Consider the following 12727-nt stretch of genomic DNA (forward strand, 5'->3'; position numbering starts at 1 on the left):
GTATTCAACTCTACCAAAAAACTTCAGTATTCCGCTCTAGCATACGTATTTAAAAGAAATAAAAAAATGTTAACTTAATTAAACTACTTTATATTTAACAGGATTTAGAAATTACTATAAATTATTTACTTTTTATATTTACATAATTAATCAGTTTAACTCGTTATATCAAGACTTTAACTGCAATACAAATATTTAACACCAAAGCTGTCTTTATCAAACTGTATCGTACCCAAAAAGGAAATTTAGGAAACTAACCATTGAAATTAGTTAGCAATTAAATTGTCAATACTGATGTCATTGCTTTTTCTGAGGATGCAATCACCGTGTACACACACTCAACCAACCCACTGATTATTTTGATTCTAACTTCAATCATTAATTCTTCATTCGTTGAAGTGTCAGATCATTAGTTCCATTCCACACGTCTTATTTTGGGGGATTGGTGGAAATTCAGAAAGTGGTCCCAAAATAAATCATAATTTTGCTACCTTTTATTCATAGTGATAAGGTGACAGAAATGAGAAACGAATTCTACAACAAATTTCTGTTTTATTCAGCACCGTATGCTAAAAACAAAATTGTTCCACGTAAATACAAGAGAATTCTCCTCCATAACCAAAAAAAAGCACAAATGCTGAAAGAACGGACCTACAAATCTGGAAAACCGTGACCACAGGTAATAATAATCATAGCATCATTTCTGCTATAAAAACTATACACCTCGTCGATACTCCAGTTGCTTTGTGTTCTCCAGCAAAATCTGCCAGCCAACAAAGAAACAGGATTTAAGCAGTGAAATTAATGTAAAACTTGTTTGGACTCCTCTTAGTATAATCACAAAAGTGTCAGCAGGTTCTTACTTCTCGAATGTAGTTTGCTATTGCTTTGCAGCCTTCGATTGCCAGTTGCATAACATTTTCCAAAATGTCAATTGGTAGTTTAGAATCCATCTATAGACAGTAACAACAGAAATTAGTGCAAATAAAATTAAACTAGGAGCTTTTCCATTCTAAACTACGGAATATGGCAGGGAGTGAACGAATGAAATAAGCTGGATGAGAAAAGAAAAGCATTGCATGCTTTTCATAATAATGATAGTAGTAAATTTCTGATTAAAACTTTGAAGGTTCACAATCTCAACCAGCCTTTACATAGTGGCACGTGTTCGAAACAAATTTAACTCCATAATATCAATCTAAGAATGGGAGCAATAAACTGACTGATAAACTGTCATTGGAAAAAATCTATGCCAGCCCCACCAAATGAAGTTACCCTCCCTCTCTGTTTTGTGGACCATACATGAATTTCATCCTATAATAAGGTGGCGGAAAGAATATATCAACTATATTTCTTCAGTCAAAATTTAAAGTATCAACAAAAGATCTGCAACTAAAAAAGTAAAAGATGCTGAACTGGAATTCCAAATAAAGAGTTACCAAGTATGATACTAGTGAAAATTAAGTTACACTTGATCAAACATTAACTCAGACTAAAAAGAAGATTTGTCATGACATAACTCCATCAATGGGTACAACAGCAAATCACTCTATCAGGAACCTTCGTAAGAAGTATCTGTTGATTAAAAAACAACTGATATTTGAAAAAAGATTCATGTGTACAGCAAACTATTAAGTTGTTAAATCTGAGGCGAGCTTAGATAAGCTTCTTTTGGGGATTTCCGAACATGCACCTATTCCCTCGAGTAATCAAGGGTTAAAACTCTACTGTTCTCTCCAAAATCTCTAATAACAAGAACAGTTTTTGAAGGAAGAGGAATTACAGCTTCAACACCACCAGACTCTTTACTACGTGAGTATCAATGACTGAGAGAGCAATAAAAAGTTTTCCTTTCTGTTGAACTAATTTACCTGGTTGACTACACAATAGATACAGAGAAAATAACAAGACATGAATTAACCTGAAGCAGTGTTACTTTATCCAACTTTGGCAGAATTCCTAGGGTTACATCAGGACCTCCAGCACTGTCTTCTACACAGTTCAAATCTGTACACATTCAGAAACCTTTAATAATTAGGGCAGCCCGTGCATCAGAAGTAGACATAAACAAAACAGACATACCACACTTGTATTTAGCCAGTTCAAATTTAGAGTAAAAACAGATATGTACCAAGCAGACTTGTGCTGTTAAGGTATCCGGCACTGCAGGATGTTACAAGATCACGCATAGGGATCCCAGCATCGGCAAGGGCCAAAGTTGCAGCATTTATACAAGCAGATCTAGTTCCTATAAAAGACATGTCAACATCACCCAAAATTAATGTACATATTAAATGAGTAAAGAGAGAAAATAAAATGGCAATGACAGAAGAGAATCACAAGATCCCATTATCAAGTCTTAGTTACCTCCATCTGCTTGGAGAACTTGGACATATATATCTATCTGCAAATTTAATAAGTAAAACATTAGGGAGGACTAGGGGAAAGCAAAGCACATGACAAAATAAGTTCTTAATGTGTAATAAAACCTGAGATCGAGGCAATAGATGTGTCAATATAGATGCTTCCATGGTTTGCCGAATAACCAGGGAAATTTCAGTTGATCTCCTGTAGAATGAGAACTTCAAATCACGTAGTAAAAAATAAGAAGTGATCCTATTATCCTTCTGTAAGAGAACCTTACAATGAGAACCATATTAAAACTATGAAGGAAAAGCAAAACAGGATAACATTTATATCTGCAAACATTGATGGTTAAGCCATTCAAAACTATTCAGTGAGTTTTGGCCAAAGATTACTCAAAAAAGTCAAAGCTTGCAAAAAAGATTAAAAATGAGAAAAGGCAGTAAAAGGGTGCATGGGGTTAAGCTTTTCATTGTTTTATGATACATAACCCATTGCTGAGCCTGTAGTCAGCTATATCAAAGGCATGGAGCAGCCAGCCCCAAAAACACTACAATACGTTAGTGGATAGCAAGATAGTTGTTACATAGAAAATTATGAATGCAAGATTAAAAAAAAATTATACTGTATCACATGAACAAATGCAATATATATATATATATATATATATATTACTAATTAATAATCAAAATTTATACTCTAAAAGTCTAAACATGCATTACCACCATTGCTATTAAATTCTTACCTCAGTAAAAAGATCAAAAAGTCCAATTTACAAATTACAAGGCACTCTTAAGATAGATTCTACTAATGCAACATTCACTATCATCCTAGTAGTCTATGCTCCAATACCATTTTGATAAGTATAAAACTACGAATATATAAAAAATAAGTGAAAGGTCAAAAAGAATAGGAAGTTAAACAAAAGCAAGTAAATGAGCAAAACCTGTCACCCTTTGATTTCCTCATGCGATCTCCAGTGCTAAAATTAGCCATGCTGTACTCACACCCAACCTATAGACATACATTGCACATAAGCAACAATTAAGTTTTTGTTACAATTCATATAAATACAGACAACATAACTTAGAAAAAAAAAACTACCAGAGCATGGTTGGTTATTTGGCTTCTATTTTGCACCTGAAATGCAGAGAAGTTACTAAAGAAAAACAGCAAATCATCTAAAGCTCAACTACAACATCAAAGTTTTTTAAATGTCTAAACCAACTAACACTGAAAAAGGATAGTTAACAATCCTTAAATTACATAGACAAATTTTCATTAGCAAGGTAAATAATTAAACAGTACCTCTCTAGGGCCATAGACGGCAGCAATAACTTTTGTATTACCCATCTCAAACATGGCAGAACTGTTTTCAAAATAAAAAAACTTTATGGTCAAATGCTTCAAATGATATCACAACTTAATTTTCTAAAAAGCTAAAATTCATTTATCCATCTGCTTTGGATACAGCACCAATTTCTGCACGAATTTGTCGCATCTACAATATACCATAAAGAGAGGAGAAAAAGTTAAAGGCAAAAGATCAGTAGAGAAAGAAATATAAAATCATAGATTTAGATCCTCTGCAGTGAAGGAATAACACTTTAGAGGATAAACTGCAGTAATAGTCATTGAGATTTTAATAACTTCATAGTTTCTTATACATGTACATATATTTTATCACACTCTTAAATACTAAATTTTTAATAAATAGTAATAACTTCACCTTATCCTCTAAAGTGCATCTCCTCATTTTAAATAGTCGAATCCCAAAATCATGTCCAAATCACAGCTGTTAAATAGGACTGAATTCCATAGGCCAGACCTTAAAATGCTGCTTTCAATTAGCTCATTTTGTCATAGGACCAAGTTCATATATCTCACTAAAAAAGGTTGGTTAGACATCCTTAGGGTTAGAACCCTCCATTTTCTTACTTTTATCATTTGGCAAACTACAACATTTGTAGCTTTTAAGTGATATGATGGAATCGTACTTGACGTAGTCCTCTTTTTGTATTTTTTTACTTTTTATAGTTTAGCTCTTAAGGAGCATGGGTTACTATAAATACCCAGCTCCTCTATTGTATTGTCACTTTTGAGCTGAATGAGAATTATATTTCTGAAATCAGAATAATTCTCTCTTGAAAGTCATAGGCTAGAGAGTCCAAAGACTCCCTCTAGCCACCTTCCAAGCACACTCTCGTTTTTCCATTTCTCCAAAATTCCACGGTGCTACTCATTCCTCCACGCCACCTCTCCTTCGCTGCCACCTCGCATGCGTCAGCGTTTTTCAATTCCTTCTTCAGCCACGCGTCCGCTCCCTCATTCCACATCATTTGCTTTTCTTCTCACACATCAGACACGCACAGCCACATTCTCTCTTTCGTGAGAGCTTTTTCTCCATCTCGCAGAACCACATCTCGTTCTTCCACTCAAGAGTTTCCTCGTCGCCAGCCATTCTTCATCACAAATCCATCTCTTCTCCTCCGTAAGTATCAGATTCACAAGTTTCTTCATCTTTCTTCCACTGTCACCAAATCATCTGCACATTTGTCTAGGGTTTCTTCATCCTTCATCATTTTCTCTGATTTTAGCCGATTAAAATTACTTTTGATTCGTTCCAAACCTTTTCCACCGTTCAATCTTCATTTTGAACCAATTAATCGGTTCATATTGGGTTTCCTTCCATTTCTAGGGTTTCTATCGAGTTTAACCCTCTGTTTTTGTCATTTTCCGCTGCGTATTCTTCGTCGGAGAAGCTTCGAGGAGGTCCGGTTTGTATTCGCGCAGCTTCAATCGACCTCTCCTCGGGCGTTCGTCCATCAAGTGGTATCAGAGCCAGGTTCGAACACGCTTCAGAGGTAAGTATCTCGGTTCGTCTCTGTTCTGAGTTTTCTTCCATTATTGAGTTGTTTCGATTCTTGTTTCAGTTTGATTCGTGTCTCTGTCTTTGTTCTAGTTTTGTGTTTTGATTCTGTCTTGATTCTGAGTTTATTCTTCCATTTTCGCGTTCTTAGTTAATTTCTTTACTGTCTTGTGTTTAACTTTTGTTCGTCATGGAATTCTCAAAGTGTTTTGCCTTGATTCAGTTTCAGTATGTGTTGTTTTTTCTGTATGAGATTCAAATATGTTTGTTCGTTCTTGGATCTCAATTTCTGTGTTTAGGTTTTCAAGTTGAGTGTTACTTATTTGTTTAAGCTTTCTTGTTCTGTGCCTTTGAGTCATTATATGAGTATTATTTCATTTTATTTCGGTGCAAGTCTTTGTTTGAGTATTTTAATTTCTAAATCCATTTCTGTTTTGTCTATGTCATGTTATTTTGTTTTAATTGTCAATTAAATCTGAGTTTAACTGTGATTCAATTGAGTTTTTTTTGCTTTGAGTAAGATCTGTTCATCATCATAAGCAGTGACATTCAATTGAATGAGCTTGATGCAGACTTCAACAGCAGTTTAATTTCATTTCATTTATCTGAAGCTGTATTGAGTTTTTGATGCTGACCATTACATGTAATTTGTATTGCACTTTTGAAATTCTGTGAGCTGAAAGTTGAATCTGCTTGTGGATAGCAAATGCACACCAATTAAGCTATGAAATGTTGCATTGAGCTTGGGTGCAAGATGCTTACAGCAGCATCAGTCTTTCATTTGGCCAGCTACACCGAACTGGTTTTTCTTTGAAGTCTGTGTTAATGTTTTGAGTGTGTGTTTGTTCTACTTAGTATTAGATCATTACTAAGTTCTAACATCAGTACATCCTAGAGTCATTGTGTCTGAGTGCTTTAATTTCTTTTCTGCAGAATTAAATTTGATTTGACTTGTGTTACTGCACCTTTGTGTCAAAGTTGTTCTGGCTTAAAATTTGTAAGTGGTTGATGATTAAGTCCACAAAAATCTGCATCACATCAGCAGTACTTGTAATCTTGTACAAAACAACCACTAAATCTGTGATTTGAATTTGAACCTAGCAGTAACACTTGTAATTGGAGTTGATTCTACTGATTTCATTGTAAAACAGTGCATAAGGCTGAAATTAACAATGTTAAATGCTGCACTACAAGTTTGAAATAAAGTGAATCAGTTTGAACATTTGTTTACAAAAATTCTGCAATTTGTTCTTGATCTTTTATTGCTTTTGAAATCTACTCTAGAACTGATCTTAGGATCCTGTTTGAGTGCTTACTGTGATCAAAAGCTTTGTTTCTTGCTTGTCATTGTTGAATGTCTTAGTTTTGTCTACATTACATGTAAAATCTGTTCAACTGTTCTAATTTGAGCTTTGTTTGCTTTCATAATCTGATCTTGAGTCAGTTTCTCTGTTGTGCTGTAAATTCTTTTGCTTTAGTGGTTGTCCTGTTCTGTTCTACCTGTCTGTCCATTACTTTGATCTTTGCCTAGCCATTTCTTTATTACTTGAGAAGCTTTTTCACTCTGGATTTCTGGAAATTGAAAGAAGGTTTGTGTGCTTGGTAGCATTTTAGGTGGTGGTGGTCTGGAATACTCTCCAGCTGTGTACTGCCAAGGGAGAATCTCCCTTCCAAACCTTTACATTTTGAGTGCTTTAAGCTTTTAAAAAGAAGCCTGAGTGTTGTGAGTTTTGTAAGGCTGATTTGGCCTAATTCCTTGGCACTTTGAAATAGAGAATTCATTGTTAATCTAACTGTTTTGTGATTGTTCATTGTGCAGGAAAAGAAATTGGATCAATTAGATTGGATCAGTTGTGGTTTGCTTAAACTGACATTGCATTCATTTTGGATTATAAACTGCTTGCTGAAATCATTGAGATATTATATGTCTGAATGTGATTACTGATTTCATGGTTTGCTTACAATTGTTGAAATCTGTTGAATACTTATTAGCACCATCATTCTTTCGTTGTTGAGATCAAATTTTCCAAATGCATATAGAAAATATTTTCCTGGTATTAATCACATGCAGATTTCAGTTTTATTCAGATTGATTGATTGAATACCTTGCATGCCACCTAGTTAGTTGTTCATGGACTGATTTATGCATGAATTGATTTGCTTGGAGTAATTAGTCTTGTGCATGAACTTGTTTTAACTGCCAAAGCATCATTCCATTTGAAGAAGTGACTAAAGCACTTACTTTCCAATTCTGACGTTGTGGTTGAATTAAGCACATAATTCTTTTACCCATTGGATTGATCAGAATTTAAATTAGAATTGAATGGTTGTTTAAATCAGTTTAGTTCAGCTTTGAATTACACCCATTGCATCTGGTTTAATATCTATGTCCTTGTGTATTTTTGCTGGAGTTGGTGCAATTTCTGTGAGCAGATCTGAAACGAATCAGTGCAGGGAAAAAGTGAAGAATGAATCTGCTGATTAGTTGAGCACAAGGAAGAACCTACAACAAAGTCCACTAAAACCAACAACTAGAAATAGCATTAATCAGGGAAGTTGCTTAGCTATATTACTTCTATTTGTTTAACTGTTTGTGTTATAGCTTGCAATTTGTTGGATGATGTGATTTGCTGAATTGGAATCTGGTTTGATGTTGTTGTGTGCAGAGTTGATAAACATTTGGAGTCAAGAATTTTAAGCAGTAGCAGAATATCAGTAGAGTTTACAGCAAGATAGACCAACCATTTAATTAGGGGAGTTGTTTAATTTTGTTGCCTCTGGATTACTTAATTGTTTCTGTCTTAGCTGGAAATTGATAGCATTGATGGTTACTCTGCTGAATTGATTGTGAATCTTTGATTGCAGTTTGTCATTTGAGAGCAACAGAAATTTATATAGCTGCATCAAGTGTACGAGACTAGGAGAAAAGGGAAGAATCTTTTATATTGTGTGAATTTAATCCTTTTGATATCTGTGTGTAGATAAGGCACATTGATTCCAATTGTGATTTGTGATTATAGGATAAACCAGAAGCTAGAAAAGGGGCCAAAGCTGGCCGAACCAGCAACAGGAGTGTACATTTTTTTTTGGCAGAAGGACTTGGCATCAAAATGAATGAAGTGGACCAGGACGAGGACCGTAGCAGCCTAGTATAGTTTTTCTTTTGTAATTATTTTCTTCAATTTGTTTGTAATAGGCTTGTGTTAGCCTACTGTTAGCTTTAGCTTTTGTTTTGTAAAAGGGCCTTTTATAAAGTCCAAGTGTTTAGGAAGAGTCCTTGGTGCTCTTTCAAACTCTTGGTAACTTTATTTGCTTTTATTTTTAGCATAGCTAGACAGGTGAATGTGTCTTGTTAGCCAAAGCTACAAGCTTCACCATAGGAGTAGACTTTAATATTGACTTAATTTGTGTATCTCGTAGGGGTCATTAGAGTCCGCTGGTTTCTTTAGTGTTTTTGTTTCTTTGATTTTGTGTTCACGTTTAGGGTTGATTAGGCTAAAAGGGATTAAACTCTAAGCCTTTTTTTCACATTAGAGTCCGAGAGTCTAGTCTTTTATTTGTGATTAATTGTTTGAGTTGTGTACTTTGTTTCTAAAGGTGATTTTAGTTTAAGGGGTAATTAGTTAGTAGCCTAAGACATTTCTGGCAAGGCAAGATTTGGTACTTAAGCAGCTCTTTAGCTCACCTCTCTTACCTGGGACTTGTCTAAGTGAAAGTTTTGAACCCTTTAGATTAAGAAAACTTTTAAAAACAAAGATGTCTTATGGTTCATATAGGTCTTCTAGGTTAGATAAAGTTGATGAAATGTTTAAACAAGCTAGGAATCTTCCATCCTTTGGTAAAGATATAGGTGCATTAACATATCTGCAGATCTTATATATACTAATTAACATAAAGCTTCAGTGATTCATGACTATGTAATGTAGGATATTATTATTTATTAATACTCCGCATTTCATACGCTTCATGAGTATTCTTGAAAGATCTAAAGGAACCTTTTTTGGAATGAATATTAAGTGAAGAAAAAAGGAGGAAAAAAAAAGCCCAAGAAAAAAATAATAGCTGTACCTCCATGTCCATGGGTCTGCGACCATCTAGTCGAAGTCCTTCTGGCCTGACGTATTCCATCCTCAGGTCAATCTATGACATAGACAAAAGGGAGACAAAGATGAGACATAAGCAGTTGGATTTTGTTTTTATTTGCTTTATATTCTTGGCTTCCAAAAAAAAATGATATTTTCTACTAAAGTTATTAAAACAAAATGGTGAGATTTTGATGAATCTGAGCCATTTAAAAGTTTGTGTTGGCTCAAGTAGTTTGTGGGTCATGCAGTGAGATGAGTGAGAGAGCAGTTCGAATTAATAACACTGCTCAATTGAAAACATACCGAACAAACTCCAGTTGCTCTGTAAAGATTAGGATGAAAACAAGGTTACAAAAAATCAAGCAATCTGAACTTTGAATGAATATCATATAGACAACAACAAACATTTACCCAATAAGTGGGGCACTAGGTAAATAATATTGCAGAAATAAATATTAGAAATCAGCAAACAACAAAATAACAACGCATTTGAAGAAAATAAATCTGGTCGTGTCCCTACCCTTTTAAACATTTAAGTTTGCTCTTAATCTTACTGCAAGCAAAGAAAAAGAGGAAAGTACACCACGGACAGAAAGATATTGTAAAGGGGTGGTTCTCGAAGCAAATTCAATCTGCATACTGTTATTATTTTTATTTTATTCTAGCACTCCCCGAATTTCAACAAATTTCTAAAGGAGAATGAGCAGGCTTTTAGTTTAATAGTTACAGAAGAAAGATTTGGGTCAATTATATATGAGAAGGACAGTGTTCCCTTCCCACTTAATAAACTAACAACACAGAGCAATGATTTTAGTGACTCGGTTATGCTATAGATCAATTTTATGGTTGAGTGGTATGCAAGTTCAAGATGCAGGATTTTTAAGAAGAGTTTTTGTGAGATCGATAGAAAGGGCAAGGAAGGGTTATAAGTTTGATTGAGAGAACGATATAGTATAGGAGTAATTGGTTATCAAGATGTTCAATGTTTGAAGCTTATACAAAGCTGTCGTAAACTCCATTTTTCTTGGTTGTAAATGTTGAATTGATTAAATTAGAAAAGCATAGCAACTTTTACGAGTTTAACAGAAAATAGGGATTGGGTGGTGAGTGGTGACACTGCAAGGCACTACACATGACAACGCAAACATTGAAAGGGTTTGAACTTTGATGACCAGAGAGAGAAAAGGAAAAGTACCTGACTGACGGCGAGATTTGACGGTGGCTGTTACGCTCTGTGTGGCGACGGCGAGAACGGAAGTTGGTCCGCGCACTGCAAACGAGCCTAGTCTAGGCAGGGTTCCGCTGTTCGGTGTTTAAATAGGTCACTAAATAGGTTTAATAGGTCACTTGTTTAAACCTGTTCGGATAGCAATGTTGAGCGTTCGACCTTGAGTAGTATTCTTAGGTTCCAAGCGTTGCGCGTTCGTCCAAGTATTGAATTTAGTACTGGTGTTCGATGGTTTAGCGTTCGGCCTGATAGTGTAGGATTTGATAACGTTCGTCCAACAGCGTTCGGCCTGTTGATTGATAACGAACGTACGTCCAAATAGTGTTCGGCCTAGTGGTTGGAAGGTAGTGTTCGTTCAGTAACGTTCGTCCACTATGCTCGGTGAACAGTGCTCGTCCAAACAGTGCTCGTCCAAATAGTTCACAGTGCTGGAGGTCCTGATGTAACCCTAGGAATTCTGCCAAAGTTGGATAAAGTAACACTGCTTCAGGTTAATTCATGTCTTGTTATTTTCTCTGTATCTATTGTGTAGTCAACCAGGTAAATTAGTTCAACAGAAAGGAAAACTTTTTATTGCTCTCTCAGTCATTGATACTCACGTAGTAAAGAGTCTGGTGGTGTTGAAGCTGTAATTCCTCTTCCTTCAAAAACTGTTCTTGTTATTAGAGATTTTGGAGAGAACAGTAGAGTTTTAACCCTTGATTACTCGAGGGAATAGGTGCATGTTCGGAAATCCCCAAAAGAAGCTTATCTAAGCTCGCCTCAGATTTAACAACTTAATAGTTTGCTGTACACATGAATCTTTTTTCAAATATCAGTTGTTTTTTAATCAACAGATACTTCTTACGAAGGTTCCTGATAGAGTGATTTGCTGTTGTACCCATTGATGGAGTTATGTCATGACAAATCTTCTTTTTAGTCTGAGTTAATGTTTGATCAAGTGTAACTTAATTTTCACTAGTATCATACTTGGTAACTCTTTATTTGGAATTCCAGTTCAGCATCTTTTACTTTTTTAGTTGCAGATCTTTTGTTGATACTTTAAATTTTGACTGAAGAAATATAGTTGATATATTCTTTCCGCCACCTTATTATAGGATGAAATTCATGTATGGTCCACAAAACAGAGAGGGAGGGTAACTTCATTTGGTGGGGCTGGCATAGATTTTTTCCAATGACAGTTTATCAGTCAGTTTATTGCTCCCATTCTTAGATTGATATTATGGAGTTAAATTTGTTTCGAACACGTGCCACTATGTAAAGGCTGGTTGAGATTGTGAACCTTCAAAGTTTTAATCAGAAATTTACTACTATCATTATTATGAAAAGCATGCAATGCTTTTCTTTTCTCATCCAGCTTATTTCATTCGTTCACTCCCTGCCATATTCCGTAGTTTAGAATGGAAAAGCTCCTAGTTTAATTTTATTTGCACTAATTTCTGTTGTTACTGTCTATAGATGGATTCTAAACTACCAATTGACATTTTGGAAAATGTTATGCAACTGGCAATCGAAGGCTGCAAAGCAATAGCAAACTACATTCGAGAAGTAAGAACCTGCTGACACTTTTGTGATTATACTAAGAGGAGTCCAAACAAGTTTTACATTAATTTCACTGCTTAAATCCTGTTTCTTTGTTGGCTGGCAGATTTTGCTGGAGAACACAAAGCAACTGGAGTATCGACGAGGTGTATAGTTTTTATAGCAGAAATGATGCTATGATTATTATTACCTGTGGTCACGGTTTTCCAGATTTGTAGGTCCGTTCTTTCAGCATTTGTGCTTTTTTTTGGTTATGGAGGAGAATTCTCTTGTATTTACGTGGAACAATTTTGTTTTTAGCATACGGTGCTGAATAAAACGGAAATTTGTTGTAGAATTCGTTTCTCATTTCTGTCACCTTATCACTATGAATAAAAGGTAGCAAAATTATGATTTATTTTGGGACCACTTTCTGAATTTCCACCAATCCCCCAAAATAAGACGTGTGGAATGGAACTAATGATCTGACACTTCAACGAATGAAGAATTAATGATTGAAGTTAGAATCAAAATAATCAGTGGGTTGGTTGAGTGTGTGTACACGGTGATTGCATCCTCAGAAAAAGCAATGACATCAGTATTGACAATTTAATTGCTAACTAATTTCAATGGTTAGTTTCCTAAATTTCCTTTTTGGGT

General features: G+C 35.1%; 1 protein-coding gene and 1 long non-coding RNA gene across 2 annotated transcripts; one reads left to right on the forward strand and one right to left on the reverse strand.

Annotated features, from left to right (window-relative positions):
• Positions 1 to 715: 715 nt before the first annotated feature.
• LOC148202291 (exosome complex component RRP41 homolog) lies at positions 716 to 11437 on the reverse strand. Its single transcript, XM_088109928.1, has 11 exons — positions 9302 to 11437; positions 3820 to 3865; positions 3673 to 3734; positions 3469 to 3504; positions 3311 to 3378; positions 2490 to 2568; positions 2368 to 2404; positions 2132 to 2248; positions 1922 to 1992; positions 864 to 953; positions 716 to 763 (listed from the first exon to the last, which is right to left on the reverse strand). Exons 1-11 carry the CDS (start codon positions 9359 to 9361, stop codon positions 716 to 718), a joined length of 714 nt encoding a protein of 237 aa, XP_087966054.1. The 5' UTR covers positions 9362 to 11437.
• LOC148202292 (uncharacterized) lies at positions 4408 to 9141 on the forward strand. The gene is made up of 2 exons (XR_015785029.1): positions 4408 to 4855; positions 5127 to 9141. It is a non-coding gene; the product is annotated as an uncharacterized LOC148202292 (long non-coding RNA).
• Positions 11438 to 12727: the final 1290 nt, after the last annotated feature.

The sequence above is a fragment of the Vigna umbellata genome, chromosome 3 (genome assembly GCF_029865625.1).
Source record: "Vigna umbellata cultivar VRB3 chromosome 3, Vumbellata_1.0, whole genome shotgun sequence".
NCBI classification, from domain to species: domain Eukaryota; kingdom Viridiplantae; phylum Streptophyta; class Magnoliopsida; order Fabales; family Fabaceae; genus Vigna; species Vigna umbellata.